Genomic DNA, 18,321 nt, shown 5'->3' with positions numbered 1-18,321 from the left:
GTTAACATGTTGTTTCATGTTGACCTATTTCTAAACAGGTCGTGTTTGTATTTAAAAATAATGACACAATAAATTATCGTGTCATATTCATGTCTCGTAATCGTGTCATATTCATGTCTCGCATCTCAGATCATCGTGTCTTATCATATCGTGTTTCTGATCATTTATGTCTGCACTAATCTTTGACAATGTATTACTAACATGTGATGATGCATAGGCGTCTTGAATAATAATAACATAAAGTTTATTTCAAGTATATACTTAATAAAGTGATTTTAAAAAGATAGTGTTATTAGGGGCACAATGCAAATTGTATAACAAGCTTCTTTATTCAGTATGCAAATAAGCATGAGTGTATAATATTAGAATATTTATCTTATTCCGGTTTAAATTAGGCTATTAGGTGCCTACTTAGTTTTCCACTTGTGAAAAACTATAACTTAAAAACACAAAAACACAAGAGTAACCTCATATAAAAGTTCTCTCTAGAATATCAAAAGTCGCCGTTCTTCTGAAACCGCCGGAGGCTCGACGAAAGGTGTCTTCTAGGATAGCGGACGAGGTCGCTGGAATAGATTGGCTTGACCTTTCCTTCTATTTTGGTTTTCTCCTATTCCATTCGCTAAAAGGGGTTTCGACGGGCGTTGTGGGGAGATAATCAGGTTTTAAAAGTTGTCGTCCGTCTGAAACTCGCCGGAGGCTCGACGAAGGGGAGTCTGGTGGGATAGCGTTCGAGGTCGCTGGATTAGTTAGCTTGACCTTTCATTCTATCTTGCATTCTTTCTCTTCCATTCGCTGAAAGGAGTTTCGCAGATCTCTGTGAGAAGTTCAAAAGTCACCATCATAGTTAACAGAAGAAAGTAGGGATGAGTACAAAGGAGAAGAAAGTTTGGCAACCGAAGGAAGAGAGGTATGATTCTGTCGAACAAGAGAGTCCGTGGATCGATGTACCGATAAAAGGTGGCAATCAATATGGGAAGGAGAAAGCAACAACTTTCTTTGTTACGAACTTACCAGACTGGACCACAGGAAGAGATCTATGGGTGGAATGTCAGCCTTGCGGGGTCATATGTGACACAGTTATTCTGAAGAGAAGAGACCATGCAGGGAGGGTGTTCGGTTTTGTGAGGTTTAAAAGAATAAAGGGTCAAGACAAATTACTGCAAGCATTGAACAATGTATGGATAGGTAATAAGAAGATAAAAGTCAACGTATCAAAGTTTCTGAAGGAGGAGAGAAGAGCTGAAGGAAATAATGGGAATCTTCGTGAAGATACAAAATACATTAACAAATGGAAAAAGTATATGGGAAACAGACAAGGGAGAAACAATTATTTGAAAGAAAATAATAGTGGTGGACCCATCAACTAGAACAAAGAACAAGTCTCATATAGGGACATATTGACTGGGAACAAAAGAGACGATGGCGTGGGAAAAAGGATCCAGATATCGGATGAAGAGACGGAATTCAGCAAAGTGCTAAAGAAAAGATCGTTGATTGCAGTTGTTAGAGATATGAAGAAATTAAAAACACTGGGAGAAACATTACAGGAAATCTTCCCGAACACAATGGAGGTAAGATACTTGGTTGGGGGGGGGGGTTAAAATATTAATCACATTTGGTTCAGAAATTAAAGCAGAGGATTTCAGAATTAGTTTCAAGGAAAGTTGGGAGGAGCTGTTCTTAGAGGTATGGGAATGGAAAGGAGAACCGATAAAATTCGATAGGCTAGCATGGATTAAAGTGATTAGAATCCCAATAATGCTATGGAGTAAAGAGATAGGAGAGAAGATTGGGGAAGCAATCAGAAAGGTGGTATACCTAGAAAAAATGAATGTGAACAGTAGGATCTTGAACGAAGCAAGAATAGGAGTATTAGTGAATTCCGATAAAGAAATCAAAGAAGAAGTCAAGATTGTCTATAGAGGACAAGAGTTCACAGTTTGGTTATCGGAGCTTTCAGGTATGTGGGCTCCGGAATTTATTCCGGGAAGGTATTTACTTTTGAATGAGGTGGTTCACAACAGGGCGTCGGAAAATATGGACAAAGAAATGAAAGAGAAGGAAACAGAAGAATTGATGTGAAGTCTGATAAAGGCAGCTAAAACTCCAGCAGAGATGGAGGAAATTCCGGTGGAGATGGTGGATGCTCTGGTGGAGGGAGTGGATATTCCAGTGGAGGGAGTGGATATTCCGGTGAAGGTAATTTCCGGTGACAAGGAAGATGACAAGGGTGGAAACCGAAAGGACAGAGAAGAAGGTTCGGTGGAAAATGATGAGTCCCAAGAAAATTTCGTTTTTTGTGAAAATTGGGAAAAAACTGTTTGGAAATAGGCACGAGGGGAATGGGCACGTGGATAAAGACGAAAACGGTGGTGTAAGGAAGCCAAAACTGGAGTTTAAGGATGGTAAAGAGAATAATGATATTGGGTCGGTGGATAAAGAAGGCTTTAAGGCCCAAAAGAAAAAAAAGAGAATAATGGAAGGTCTTGCAAAAGGAGGAGGCCCAAATGTAATACGGTGGATATTTTGGGCCAAGCTTTTAAAGAAAAGAAGATAATAATACCCGACCTGAATACGGATATAGTTGACCCATCGGATCCTTTCTAAGTAGAAGAATTGATATGGAAAATAAATCCTATAACAAAGTCAACTAAAAGAAAGAAAGGGGGTGAAGAGTCAAAGAACCTTAATAGGCATAAGGGGGCAAATATACCATATCTGAATGAAGTGGAAAGTGACGAACAAGATTGTGCTGCAGTAGAGATCCAGGGAACTCGTAATGAGAGGATCAAAGTAGATAACTACCGAGAAAAGGTTAATCATGAAGAAAAGGAGGCAAGTCAGCAGGAGGCGATAGAGATAGAGACGCTGGAAACTACAAAGGTTGGGGAAATCTTGAAGATTAAGGTAAGTAATTTCCAAAACCAAATAAGAAAGGTAGTGGAGGGTGAAAGGGAGTCAGATTTGGCCCAATGAAAATCCTTTCAGTCAATATTCGAGGGGTGGGGGCGAAGGTAAAGTAGGGTGGATCAGAAAAATGGTAAAGGAATATAACATTGATTGTCTCTGTTTGCAAGAAACTCAAGTATCAGCATTAAAGGAGGAAATAGTTAAAAAATTTTTGTCCTTTTGATGAAATAGAAATAGAGTCAGTAGATGCACAGGGGAGATCAGGAGGTTTAGTAATGATTTGGGATCCAAGGGTTGTTAAAAGGATAGACACGGTGAAAAGGGAGTATTTTGTCGCAATATCGGGTAGTATAGAAGGGATTGAGGAGAATTTGAATGTTTGCAATGTTTATGTCCCAAACGATGTGCAGAAAAAGACAACTGTTTGGAAGGAACTGTCTTGGCTTAAACAGAGGTTACAAGGATTATGGTTATTGGCTGGTGACTTCAACGAAGTCAGGGTTGAGGAAGATAGAATGAATTCTAAATTCGATGCATATGGGGAAATGGTATTTAATAAGTTTATTGCGGATGCGGGGTTACTGGAATATCATATGTCAGGATCTAGATTCACTTTTATGACTGAAAGTGGGTCAAGTATGAGCAAGATTGATCGAATCTTAGTATGTGATACATTCATGAATAAATGGCCGTGTGCAAAGTTGGAAGCCTTACCGAGACACTTATCAGATCACAACCCTCTGTTGTTATCGTGTACGGCAAAAGACTATGGACCGGTTCCGTTTAGACTCTATAACTCATGGTTGTCGAAAGAAGGAATGGATGATATAATTAAAAGCGCCATAGATAATCATGTTAATGGGGAAGATTGGATGAAGAATATGGGAGCGCTATTGAAAAAAAAATTTAAAATCAAGATAAAAGAGTGGAGAAAAGCGGAGAAAGAAAAGGAAGAGAAAGAGGTATTTAAAGCGAAAAAGAGGGTAGAAGAGATAGAGCTCAAGGCTGAAAAACAGAAACTAAAAGAAGAAGAAAAGGAAGAAAGAGTTAAGGGGAGACTTATTATCAGGAATCATGAAAAACAAAAGATAGCAGACTTAAAGCAGAAAGCAAAGATTAATTGGGCGAGATTGGGGGATGAGAATTCAGGGTTTTTTTTCACAAGATGATAAATTGCAGGAAATCAAGAAACCGGATAAATAAAATTATGATAGATGGGAGGACCATAAGTGAACCGAAAGAAGTCAAAGAAGGTATCATGAAGGTATTCAAGGAAATATTTGAAGAACCAATGAAGAAAAGACCAACGATGGATAAGAGAGGCTTTAGAAGATTAACAGAGCCACAAGCAAAGAAATTGATAAGTGAATTTTCAAGTAAGGAAGTCAAGGATGCTGTTTAGGCATGTAGTGAGGATAAGTCCCCGGGGCCGGATGGGTTGACGTTCAAATTTATGAAAAAATATTGGGAGTTCTTAGAACCGCTTGTAATGAAGATCGTAAAACAGTTTCATAATCGGCCAAGCATTCCAATTGGATGCAACGCATCCTTCATCGCTTTGATTCCAAAGGTACGTGATCCGTCTTTGGTTAAGCATTTTAGGCCTATTTCATTAATTGGATTGATGTACAAAATTATTGCAAAGTTACTTGCTAGAAGGGTTAAACCGGTCATTCCGGGATTGGTGAGTAATATTCAAACCGGGTTTTATAGAAGGTAGATCCATCCTAGAAGGGCCATTAATAGTTAATGAAGTTTTGGCTTTGGCAAAGAGTTATAAAAAACAAATTTTCATTTTCAAAGTTGATTTTGAAAAGGCTTATGATTCTATCAATTGGAAGTTTATTTTCTCAAACCTAAAAGCTATGAATTTTCCGTTATTATGGAGAAAATGGATTAGGGCGGGTTTAAAGTCTGGTAGAGCTTTGGTCTTGGTTAATGGTTCGCCTACAAAGGAATTTAGCTTATCTCGAGGGTTGAGACAGGGTGACCTTTATCACCTTTTCTATTCATCCTTGCTTTGGAGGCCTTAGATGTAATTATGAAGAGGGCAATAAAGAGCAGACTGTTTAAAGGTGTAAGTTTACCAAGGGATGGGCCGATGATTTCTCACTTATGCTATGCGGATGATGCCATTTTTTTAGGAGAATGGTCGGAAGTAAATATTAAAAATCTGAATAGAATATTAAGATGTTTCTATTTGTGTTCGGGTTTAAAAGTAAATCTAGGAAAGTGTAGCATATTCGGGGTTGGTGTACAAGAGGAAGAAATAGAAGTTATGGCAAAATGTCTTAAGTGTAAGGCTGGGAAGACTCCTTTTCATTTCTGGGTATACTAATTGGAGCCAATATGAAAAGAGTTAAAAATTGGAAGCCAATCGTGGATAAGTTTAATTCAAAACTTTCGTCTTGGAAGGCTAGATCTCTATCTATGGCGGGTAGAATCGTATTAGCAAAAGCTGTATTAGGTGCATTACCAAATTACTTTTTCTCAATCTTTCTAGCACCAAAAAAAGTGATCATGGATCCTGAAGCAATAAGAAGAGATTTCTTTTGGGGAAACAAGAATGGGAAGAATAAAATGAGATGGGTAGCATGGGAAAGACTAGTAAAGGGAAAAGGATATGGGGGGTTGGGTATCGACGACATTCTAGTGCTAACCTAGCACTTCTGGCAAAATGGTGGTGGAAATACAAAGAGAGTCCGAGAGCTTTGTGGGTTAGTGTAGTGGATAGGATTCACTGGAAACGGAACTCAGTCTCAATTATTCCAACAAAAAATAAGCTTAGCGGTACTTGGAAAGATATCTATAGCATCGAGAAGGAATTCACGGCAAATAACTTATCATTGAACAAAAACTTGGCTGTTGATCTAGGCAATGGAAAGAAGACGAGATTTTGGTGAGATTCTTGGTCAGGAGACCAGTCTTTGTCTTTGAAGCTTCGTTTCCCAGCGGTATTTGCTTTGGCGAAAGACAAGGAAGCAACAGTGAATCAATGTGTAAAACTGGAGAGGGATATAAACAAGTGGGGTTAGGAATGGATCCGAAAACTGAGGAACGCACAGGAGCAGCAACAATATGACGAGCTAGAAAGATTTCTAAGGGATCAGAAGACTTTAGACAAAGACGACGTCTGGAAATGGAAACCGAGACAAAACGAGATTATCTCAGTCGCTTTACTAAGAGATGAGATTACAAAAAGATCTTTGGACGCTAATGATGTACCATGGAAACATTGGAACAAGTGGGTGCCGCCAAAAGTTAATCTTTTTACTTGGAGAGCAACAAAAAGACGTATTGCGGTTAAGGTGGAACTGGCTAAAAGGGGAGTACAAATGGAAGATCAGATTTGCTCAAGATGTAATAAAGAAGAGGAGACGGTGAATCATCTACTATTAAGTTGTTTGAAATCCCGGGCCATTTGGTGGAATGTTTTGGTTTGGCTAAAACTACCGGTACAATTGAACAGTGATTCATGCAAGGAGATATTTGAAAAAACAGAAGAGTATAATGGCTCGAAGGAATGGAAGAATTTAATAAAAGCTATAGTCATGACAACCTTGTGGCAAATTTGGAAGTCTAGGAATGATGTGGAATTTAATAGAAAGTGTCACACCCCGACCGCGTATAACATGCAACCGCGGCGGACGTCGGGGAGTGTTGAGACAGAATTAATTGTTTCACAACTATGGCATACAAAGTTATATTTTTATTTATTAAACACGAGTGTTACATTGTTTCAAAACAGGAAATAAAGTGTTCAGAATATATTCAAACTAAATCTATCTTCTTTTTATGTCTCTAAGGCACAGGTCCGCCCTAGTATCATAATCATCATCCTAAGCGACAGCTCCTGAAAACACATGTGAAAGTAGGTACGTCAGCATAAAAATGCCTGTGAGATACATAGGTTTTATGAAAATGGGATTCATGACTTGAGTTTAAAGAAAACGTTTAATAACAGTCAGTCATGAACCTTGTAACTTGTTTTGTTTTGTAAATCATATGAAAAACGATAAGATCAGATGAGATGTATAAATAAAATGTAAGGTTAAATGAATAACCATGTAAAATGAGTTTGTAAAAGATAAGTTGTTTGTAAAAATAATGTCTTGCGAAGAATATGTTATTTGTGTAAAACGTAATATGTCTAAACTGAAATGATTTAAATAATGCTACGATAGGTAATATTATACAAACATTTATATATAGGAAGTACTAGCGGCGTATCCACCATGTTTGTATCATATTACATACGCCACGCTGCTCAAACCATTTACCCAAACCAACCACCATGTAAATTGTTCATGTATAAATCAATTGTCAAGTGTTATTGTGTAAACCACATCAAAATGTTCATGTCTAATGTAAACCACCAAACGTGTATGTCAATGTCAAATTGTTTATGTTTAATGTAAATCATATAATGTGTATCCAAAATATCATGTATGGCATGTGAAATATATCAACTAGGCCATAGGTAAAAATGCACAAAAACAGGGTATTGAATTAAACATAGTTTAAGTCAAAGTTATGTTTTGTGGAGCAAATGCATGCTATACTGATACGAACATCTATGCGGTATTGTGAAAATGCATACATTCAAGCCTTTGTGACTGTAGTGATAGACCTTTAAACAAATTAAAGATCTATATGTGTTATGTTTATCGTATTCGGTCATTCCTTCCAATCCAAACAAACCCGAGATTTCAGGAATGGGAGTTGTCAAGTCCTATGGTACCATTACCTACTAACGGGCGGCATGATCGGTGTTAATGAATGTACATTGTATAATTTGAACAAACCAAATGTCATACCAAAATGTGAGCATGTGATGAATAAATATACTAAGTACGCACACAATGGGCATACATAGCATAAAATGTAGTGTAAAAATGATGTACTAAGTACGCACACAATGGGCATACATAGCATAAAAGTTATGTAAATCAATGTGCTAACATGCTATCAGTCAACACACATAACAGAAATGTAATGTAAATCAATGTACTAAGTATGCTAAGTAAACATACGTAGCGAAACAATGTAATGTAAATCATGTACTAATAGTGTACTAATGAGCATAGCAAGTATATGATGTGAAAACAGGAAAGCACGAAAGTAACAAGTAGGCACATGTGTTTCTCCCCAAAACAGTATGGAAAACAGTAAAAGAGGGGACTATGTACTCACCTGAGATTGCTTAGAAGTCCTTGTGTAATAATCACACAACGCTAGAGATCACGGAATATCAAACGGCACCTAATAGGTAGCTATATTAATATACCAGACCAAATTTGGAAGATTGGATAGAATGAGGGTTCGTAAACCAAACGAGTATAGAGACTCGTGTAATATGGTTTAACAAGGCCTACATTCTAAAATGAAACCTAACCTAAGTGCTTACGACCCATTACAACCCGTTTAGGTGGCTTATGCTAACTTAACGTGTCGTTCGCGTAAAACGCGTTTGGAACGCCTAACGTCGTGACCATAAGGTATAACCTCGGAAGGTTATTCCCTATATACTATGGTCACCTAATGTGTTTGGTCGGATCCTAAAGATCGACCAAATGGGTCGGGTTCGAAAGCATAAGCGATTGTTTAGATCGCTTACCTTACGACCCTATATAAGCTCTAAACTAAAAGTGACGAGCTAAACATGTTAGAACATGCTTAACTAAGTTTAGAAAACAGGTTTGGCATCAAAACAAACGGTTTTGATACCTATGAGTAGTTTGGTTACAAAATACACAAGAATGCGCATTTTGGCCGAAACTACGACTCGTCACTGAGCCTAGATAACGTGGTGATCAGTAGGTGTAGTCACTAGGGACTATAACCATCGTGATCACGCTCACGTTATGAAGTTCAAACGAACTTCGTGTTGACCATAGGCTGGTCAACGCAGAAAATCAAACATAGTTTGACTTTAGGACTAGAAAGCGATTAAAAGAACGAAAGAACACTTACGAAGGGTCCCCCAAAGCTAATCTCGATCTAGGAGCTCAGGTATGAAGCAAAGGCCTCAACTTAGAGCTTTAGATCAGATTTTGTGGGTTTTACACCAAGTGGGGGGGGGGGTATTTATAGGAAAAGTAAGACCGTTAGGATCGTTTCTTGAATATCGTGCCTTGATCTCATTCGTACACTAGTCAAGCTGTTGTGGTATCAAAATGTGACCCTAACCCCAGAGATTGTGAAGAGGCATTGCCCCTTGGATGCTTGAAAGGCCAAATTTTGCAAGAAAAACGAGTTTCTGCATCTGCAGGGCTGACGCGGCCCGCGTGAAGATTTAGACAGGGCTTACGCGCCCCGCCTGGGAGTGCAGATCAGAAAATAAGTTTCAGAAATGACAGTTTAGGTCCCTGTTGTGGTTTAAGGCTATTTCCGACATGTTTAAGGCCCGTTAAGCCATCTTTAAGGCCCTAAAATGATGCTTAAACATTGAGGACATGAAACATGCTCAAAAATATGCCGGATGTTGGTTCGTTTGGTCGTACGATCGCGATGTTCGCTTAATTACGACGGAATGCGCATAAGCGCGAAAAACGATCGAAATTGCGCGACGAATGGATTTTTCTCATGCCAAACACTAAGACATAATATTAGGATGCTTACATAAATTTTTGGATGTCCGGATGTATTCAGAACGTAAGTTATGCGCGAAAGTGCAAACTTATGCACTTTTTGACACTTTTAGTCCCTGAATGATCCAAAAGTTTATTTTAGCATACCTAACCCCTCAAAGCCTATTTCTAAGCTATGTAAAGGATATTTATGGTATTTTTAACTTATGGACATGTTCTGGAATGTCTGTTTTAGTATGAATCGTCATACTTTCGTAGTTTGTCAAGTTTAGTCCCTGTAAGCGAATTAACTTGTTTTTGCCATACCAAGGCCTTCAAAACTTATTTCTAAGTTATGTAAAGGTTATTTAAGGTATGTTGAGTATATGTTGATGTTCCGGAGTATTTGTCGCATTAAACTGAGTACGTTTACGAGTTTGCGTATAATTCTCTAGAAAGCGATATAGAGTTTAAAATCGAACAAAAGTCAAAACATGAAAATGTAAAACACAACCAAACAAAAATTGGGATCAAATAACATTGTTTTATTGATAAATGAACTGTTCACAATGATTTCAAGCACAAATGTTACAGAAAGGATGGCTTGACAAAAGATATGATCGATGGCATAAAAGAATTATTATACATGTGGATAAAAGAAAGAGCAAGAATGAAGAACTTAGTATGGGAGAGGTGGAAGGATTTTAACATAAAAGACATCATAAAATGAGTTTGTAGCCTTTGTTTTGTTAGCTTTGGTTTGTTTTTGTTCTGTTTTCTTTCGTTGTTTGGTTCTTGTATTCTCGGGTTTTACAGCTTGCTGGCCCGCGTTCTATAATCATAGAATTTCCGCCGTTCAAAAAAAAAAAAAAAAAACTTGTGAAAAACTGTCAACCAAGTATCAAGTCATTTTTCACACCCATCACGGTGGAAATGTTTTTCCCATATCATATGGAATCTTATGCTATATTTTTCATAGAGAAAAATGCTCGGATAGTCCATGTGGTTTCGCCTTTTTCACCTTTAGTCCCTAACTTTCTTAAATTACCTCAATAGTCCTCAACTTTTCATTTTTTGTTCCCGGATAGTCCCTGGGTCTAACTTCAGTTTGTTTTCTCTGTTAAATGGGAGTGAAATGACCAATTTACCCTTTCCTTAAAAAGGGCAAACCACAGGGACTAGATCAGAAACATTATCATCTTTCACCATTAAAACCCTTCTTCCTCTTCTCTATGTTTTCTCCGGCGAACAAGACCCACTTCACCTCACCCTATTTCACCTCCGATTACCCCATCATTTATCACCGCCGGAGACCACCTCTCCACTGTGAAACCTCCGATCGATCACCACCATGGTTATATCAAAAGTAACAGCGGGTCAGAGTTATAATTTTTTTTGGTGTATAATTTGATGCAGATATGTGACTAGAGAAACTACTACAAAAAAATAAATCAGTTTATTTTACCAGAAAAGCTTTCTTGTATCTATTTTAAGCAATCAAAATTCAAACACACAAGTGCATATTGAATTCTACAAGTATAGTGAGGCTGCAAACACAATATCTCTCTTGATCTTTGTGACACCCCAGGAAAACCAAGAAACCAACGCAACATAAATAGCTTCCTCAGTAACCACGTGCTAAATTTCGGGACGAAATTTTCTTAACAGGGGGAGAATGTGACAACCACCAAAATTCCATGTATTCCGTACAATTTATTAATGAAAATTAAAGTGCTTGATGACTGTGCTGAATCATTTAACTGCTTTCTGATATATGTGTTATACTTACATGTACGTGGTAACATACTAGTAATGCACAGAAAAGTTACCAAATAGTCCGTTATGATTTCCTAAGTGTTAGAAAGTAAAAACGTTACAAAAATATATATGTAGGACACTTTACGGATTAATTAAGCACTTTAACGGAACAACACTGAACCGAACAACCGGACTTTACCCGGAACTCAAAAATATTGTCAAACACATTGTTCTTATTTTTCTGAGCTAGTTAGGGTCCCCGAACACCCTAACACACTATATAATTAATAATACACTTAAGACACTAATTTAACACTTGAATTCTAACTAGAACTTGTAACTAATACTTACAACCCAACCCTATACTCCCCCCCCCCTCTTGAAAACGGTTACCATGGGTGTCCCCACCCATGGATTTGCTTAGTATTTTATTTGATTATGTTGGTAAGTAAGGGACATAATATACAATGGTTAAATGGTGAATGGGTTATAAGAAGGCACTAGGGTCATAACCTTTCATACTCATCTTCACCAACAACTTTCCTTCTCTCTTCCTCTCCTCTTGATCAGCCGAGAACAACCACCACCATACCACCACCCTCACTTCATTTTCCAAGCAATCTACATACATACAAAGGTGCTACGGATCATACAACGAAGCTTGGTGCTCTCGGAAGTGGAAGGACCTTCTCCATTTGCTATTAACCATCACTTTTCTACACTCGAACTCCCCTAGCCTTGAGCTAGTGGTAAGAACTTAGATCCATTCATTTTTCATGTAATTTAAGTGATTAATAGTTATTTGATGATGAGAATCCATGAAACTCTAAAGAACCTTAAACAAGTCTTGAACATAAACTAGTCTAGTGATGAAATGATGTTAGAATGATGTTGTTATGATTCTTGTTGATTTTCTGATGATTTTCTGGTTAATATTGATGTTTGATGTTGTTGTGATCACTAAACATGTTAACGGAATCAATCGAACACAAGTTAGAAAGTTAAAAGCTGAAACAGTAGGCTGTTTGGTGATTACAGCCAACTTCAGTTGGCTGTAACAGGACGGTAACTTAACGAAAAATGTATTTTCTGAAGTCTAGATTTATGTATTATGAAATTCGGTTCTAATGGAACTGGAATCACAATTTTTGGACTTCGTTTACTATTTTTAAAGACCCGATTTGTAACAGCAGCTAAAGCTGAGTCATTATAGCAGTAAATGGGTGTTATATTTTTAGTCATAACTTGAAACCTGGGTAGAATTAGATCATAAAATTGGTACTATAGATGGACACCGATGTCGTAGTAATTGTCCCACTAAAATTTCGTCAATCCGACTTACAATGAATTTTTAATGAATTATTCCGTGGACTGCAGTCGGAAAATAATGAATCTAATTGCAGTCCGGAAAATGATTTTTATAAAATATTGGTGATGAATTAGCACCTTCTGTAAAAAGTTGGGAATTTTTGAAGAAGATAACTATTTTATTAAAATGCCCGAAAACAGCTCAGTTTTGAATATAAAGCTGAAACAACATAAGTAGTGATTTTGCGTGTCTAAATGTCGGGTAGGTTATCCGAGAGTGATATAACATGTTATATGTCTATAAAAATATTACGTGCAATATTGTATGTTTATTTATGAGTGATTTTGCGTGTCTAAATGTCGGGTAGGTTATCCGAGAGTGATATAACATGTTATATGTCTATAAAAATAAACCGTTAAAGTGATGCATGTTATGTGGTAGATGCGTGTAGGAACTTTGTGCTTATTTGAAGTCACTAATAAACTAAGTGGTAATCCTACTAGGACGTGATTGACCGACTTTGACTGATAGCTGTATTTGAGAATCTAACCGAGCAAACCGAGGTGAGTTCACAGACTTTCTAAGGCATGGGATTCCCGGTGATTGGGAATGGGTTAAAGAATTTAAAACGGAATCTACATATCCTCCTTGGGTAGGATATGTACGGCCATCCTCCTTGGGTAGGATGCCAATATTATTCATGCGTATTCTCCTTGGGTAGAACTACGTACGTTCATCCTCCTTGGGTAGGACAACAACCTTAAAACTTACTAGACAAAACTCTATCATGAAGTCCCTCAATTTATATCGACTTAATCGCCGAGGCCAATGGCGAGCGGGTCATTAGTTAATAGCGCTATTAGGTTTAACAAACCTCACACCGTACCAGTCGGATGGGCGTGTACTAATGGACTATGGCAAACTGTCAGTGATGATAGACACTGACGTAGGGCACAACTTATTTGCGTTAGTAGTCGATATGGTAAGGTCTAGTGGTTCACATGGGGAAGCCCCCACCGATCATGGATATGGTTTGGGTAATAAAGAATGAACTGGTTAATTTTACTTTCAACTACGGGGTAACCCCCACAGCAATTACGCCAATGAAAGACAAACCACGTTTTCAGAAACAACTTAAAACTAATCAACCAACCGTGAACTCACTCAACTTTGTTGTTAACTCGTTGTTACATGCCTTACAGGTCGTTAAATGCTTGGAGCTTGAACGAGGAAGGAGTCGTTGTGGGATACGGACTGTTATGTTCCGTGTTTAATATTTAAATCCTTATGAACTTATTAAACTTACGCTTTGGACTTTAAACTTATGAACTATGGACTTATATTTTGGGTTTTACTTTTAATGCTTCCGCTGTTTAACTCTAACTTAGCTAACTAGCTTTGGTCACCAATTATATTGTGGTTGATTTTATTTACTTATTACGTTGTTCAACATGATTGGTGGCTCGATCCTGGTCATGTCACGCCTCCAAGCGGTGATGCTCCGCATGGTGGATTTTGGGGTTGTGACAGATTGGTATCAGAGCCATGGGTTATAGTGAACTTGGTTTTAAAAGGGGAAAAGCTTTTTGATAAAACCAGACTATAACCGGTGCAGTGCTCAACGATCCACAATGACGCTTCGCTCCACGTACATGACTCGACACAATAGGTGGTATGATCTATGTTATATTGTCGGTTAGATAGTTTACACTGTGCATTAGATAACATGATAATTGCTATTTGAACCTTGTGTGCTTACTCTCTACCGTCGTCCCACACTTACGCACTTTCGTGACACTTTCCTCACTTACGTTGCTTCATTGTGAAGATCATGAGCGGACGCGGAGGACGTATCAACCTCACTCAAGCCCAGCTGACGGCTTTGATCAACGAACGAGTTGCTGAGGCACTCGCAGCTGTCCCTGCAGGAGGTATAACCTGCCATACCAACCCCTCTTAGGACGTTTAGATCCTACCTTCGCAAACCAACCCTCATGCTTAACCTTGTCTTTTATTCTCGCACCACAGGTCAACATGCTCAGCCTCCTTTGTGCACGTTCAAAACCTTCATGGATTGCCGATCTAGTACTTTCAGCGGCACAGAAGGAGCTGTAGGTCTTCTTCACTGGTTCGAGAAGCTCGAGTCTGTTTTTGAAATGTGTTAATGCCCTGAAGATCGTAGGGTGAAATATGCTACTGGAATACTCGAAGGTGATGCGTTAACCTGGTGGAAGGCACAGGTTCAACTGCTTGGGTTGGCGGTTGCTAATGCCACCCCATGGAATGGTTTCAAAGAACTGATTAAAGAAGAGTACTGCAGTCGTGACGATATCCACAAGCTGGAGGTGGAATTTTTCAATCTGAAGATGACGGGGTCTGAGATTGAGGCGTATACTAAGAGGTCAAACGAGCTGGCCATCTTGTACCCTACTATGGTGGACCCTCCCATCAAGCGCATTGAGCTGTACCTCAAGGGTCTTGTACCAGAGATTCAAAGCCATGTAACCTCAGCTAATCTTGGCACCATACAGCAAATCGTCAAGTTGGCTCATCGTCTCACTGATCAGGCAGTTGAGCAAAATAGGCTGCCCAAGCGTATTAGCGCTACAACTTCTGATGCTCCCAATGATAATAAGCGCAAGTGGGATGGAAATTTGGGCAAGGGTTCTGCTTCAGCTCAATCCCAGCAGCGGAAGACAGACGAGTACAGGAGCCCCAGTCAGCAATCTTCTGGGAATCAAGGTCAGGGTGGTGATGTGTGTAAAATGCAACATATAAATCACATCAATTAAGGCATAAAACTAAACCTTTTTAAGTACTAATGTTGGAAAAAGAGTGTTTTTGTCTTCCTTTTGTATTTTCAGGATGAAATGAGCTCAAATTCACAAAAGAAGCAAAAAGACAACTAATTCTAGCATAAATACAAGAAAAGGAATAAAAGTAGACTGCCCGGACCCTCAACAGCATCCCCCAAAGCAAAGAAGAGAAAGCAGAAGTCTGAACACGCCCCGTGCTCAGCCAGCACGGGGCTGTGCCCAAGAAGCAGCATAAAAGACAAACTTATAGAAGCTTCCATTGCCCACCACGGGGCCGTGTCCAGCGGGCACGGGGGCGTGGTGAAAGTACAGCAGGCGTATTAATTGTAATTGCGAATTACAATTAATGAGGAGAGAGAGTGTCAGACGGGCACGGGGGCGTGTCCAGTGGAAACGGGGCCGTGCCCAGCCTTCTGTTCAGCCTATAAATAGGAGTGCTTGGTTTCATTTCAACTCATCCCTTGGCACACCACCTCTCTCACACTTCATCCACCACCCACCACCACCATAACACCATCATCCACCACCATCATCCATTGTCCATCGTAGAGTGTGTGAGTCGTCTCGGGATCCAAGATTGATCGTAAGAGTTCTTGACAATCAAGGCCATGTTTGCCTAAGTCTCTTACATCACTTGGTGAAGACAAGTGTTTAGTATAATACTTTTTATTTTTAATCTTTTGCACTTTTTATTTGGTTTTGTATTAATGACTTTAATAACTAGTTGCTTATGTTGAAGGTGATCTTTCCTTATCGTTTATTCGTGGTGTCTTGGCATTATTTTACTGTCTATATAAAATAAAAGATTTTCACCATTCATATCTCCACGGTCTATATGGAGGTATGTTGGCTACCTGGTCGGGGTTAAGGGAACGGTTTGGTAAGGGTCTTGCCCTTGTTCAGCGTTTAGAGGTCCTGCTTGGGACCTGGGTCAAATTTAGTAGGATCTCCTTCAATGCCCATAGGTATTGGATGGCGGGGATCCAAACTCTTTGACCCCCTCATAAGTTAACTATTATTAATACTATAACCCGGCTATTTAGGACTGTATCCCTGCTGACTCAGACTACTTAGCCGAGGGTAACGTCACCGCCGAAAGCGGGGCCTACCACAATTTGCATTAATAACTTAATTCATTATCTTTCAATAATCCGACCCTTTAGGATTGTATCCTTGCTGACTCAAACTACTGGGTTGAGGGTAACGTAGCCTTCAAAAGAGGGGCCTACTACAATAACTAAGATAATCTCTTAAACAAGTGCAAAAGTGCGAAAATAATCAAAGGTTATACTAATACACGTGTCGGATCCAAGTGATTCATCTTGTCTATCTGTTTTTATTTTATTTTATTTTTCAGCATTTAGTTAGTTTTTATTTTCTTAGTTTAAAAAACATTTTTCTCACTTTTTGATTTGATTAGACGTTGAGGATAAACCGGTATTAAAAGCTCTTGTGTCCTTGGACGACCTCGGTATCTTACCAACACTATACTACGTCCACGATGGGTGCACTTGCCCATATGTGTGTTTAGTGTTAGTGAATATCGTGTTTTATAAATTTAAAACTTGGCTAAAAGTGTAAAAAGGGCTTAAATATACATCAAAAATATATTACACTACACACGCATCAAGTTTTTGGCGCCGTTGCCGGGGACACAAGGATTTTAAGAAAGTTAGGAATCAACGGCCTAATCATATTTTTATTTTTCTTTTTAATTTTTAGGATTTTTCTTAGTTTTTTAGCTTCTGCAGAGCTCAGCACGGGGCCGTGCCTGCTGAACACGCCCCCGTGCTCAATCATTGGAACTGGCAATCCTGTTTTAAGTCAGACAGTAAGCTAAACACGGGGCCGTGTCCACTCAACACGCCCCCGTGCCCAAGATTCTCTTACTGAAAACAGAACCGTTAGATCCCGGCGGTTGGTAATTTCTGACACAAACATGGGTGATAGTAATTCTTTTTACTTTCGGCACTCTTATGGTATGTGGTGTCGATTATGTGGAGGCGAACATGAAGAATTAAAATGTTATTTTCTAAATTATAGGCCCCACTATATAGACCCACCGATTCCTTATAACCTTAAGAGGGGCGAAAGTAAAAATAAGCACTATCTCTCCCTCGAATGCGCCCAGCCAGATATTCTAGGGGAAATGCTCCTTGACGAGTTATTTCAACTAGAAGAACTAATTCTAAATTGGTCAAAAGAACTTAGGAAGGATTTTATTGATCCGCCCCAAGATGATGACCATGAGGAAATGTTGGAACCGCATTCCGACAACCTCGTTGCTCCCGAAAATACCTTCATACCTAGAAAAGACTTGGACGATAGTCGTCCCTGTGCCGATTGTGCCGTGAAGGACTCCCCATCGACTTCGTTCGATGCATACATAGACCTGAGCGATTCGGCATACACCTTCTTTAACGAGAGCCCGGAAAAGGGTTGGACTTGTCCACCTAGAATGAAAATAGGAATTACCCTCACCGATAACCTCTTGCGTTCTCGCCTTAGTATAGGACAATTAAGGTATCTTAGGCACTTTGGGGTTGTTCCAACAAATCAAGAGCCACCCGATAACAGATAAGTCCCATAAAAGAGACTAGACAACTTCACAAAAAGATAAAGTCCACTCGACACGGGGCCGTACCCGGCCAACACGCCCCCGTGTTCGCCAAAAGATTCTCTTCTGATCAGAACGTCAGAATACGGACAAACTGTGTCAGAATTTCACCTGCACACGGGGCCGTGCCCAGCGAACACGGGACCGTGTCCAGAAGGCTGTCGTTTTCTATAAATGCAGCCAAGAATTCTGCATATTTGGACTAACTTGGGACAGAGATTTGAAGGAATCTTCTCTCAAACAATCCTAGGTAAGTCTAAAAGAAGGTTCCAACAACCCATCTTGTCCTTTCCTCTTCTAGCCATTTCCTTCCTTGTCATCTTTCTTCAAGAACTACCA

General features: G+C 39.1%; 2 protein-coding genes across 2 annotated transcripts in view; both read left to right on the top strand.

Moving 5' to 3' along the window:
* Positions 1–3,188: 3,188 nt before the first annotated feature.
* On the top strand, positions 3,189–4,082 carry LOC118479541. Its single transcript, XM_035974102.1, has one exon. The coding sequence runs from the start codon at positions 3,189–3,191 to the stop codon at positions 4,080–4,082; it is 894 nt and encodes a 297-aa protein (XP_035829995.1).
* Positions 4,083–4,120: 38 nt separating this feature from the next.
* LOC118479540 overlaps positions 4,121–18,321 on the top strand; it is a 30,918-nt gene continuing 16,717 nt past the window's right edge. Inside the window, exons 1-5 of the mRNA XM_035974101.1 lie at positions 4,121–4,289; positions 4,392–4,483; positions 4,559–4,629; positions 5,788–5,812; positions 5,949–6,293. Of these exons, the coding sequence (XP_035829994.1) occupies positions 4,121–4,289; positions 4,392–4,483; positions 4,559–4,629; positions 5,788–5,812; positions 5,949–6,293 (702 nt within the window). The remainder of the gene's footprint in view (positions 4,290–4,391; positions 4,484–4,558; positions 4,630–5,787; positions 5,813–5,948; positions 6,294–18,321) is intronic.

This window comes from Helianthus annuus, chromosome 6, assembly GCF_002127325.2.
Source record: "Helianthus annuus cultivar XRQ/B chromosome 6, HanXRQr2.0-SUNRISE, whole genome shotgun sequence".
In the NCBI taxonomy this organism is placed as follows: domain Eukaryota; kingdom Viridiplantae; phylum Streptophyta; class Magnoliopsida; order Asterales; family Asteraceae; genus Helianthus; species Helianthus annuus.
Note: the sequence above shows the minus strand (reverse complement) of the source record. Positions and strands in the feature narration are given on the sequence as shown.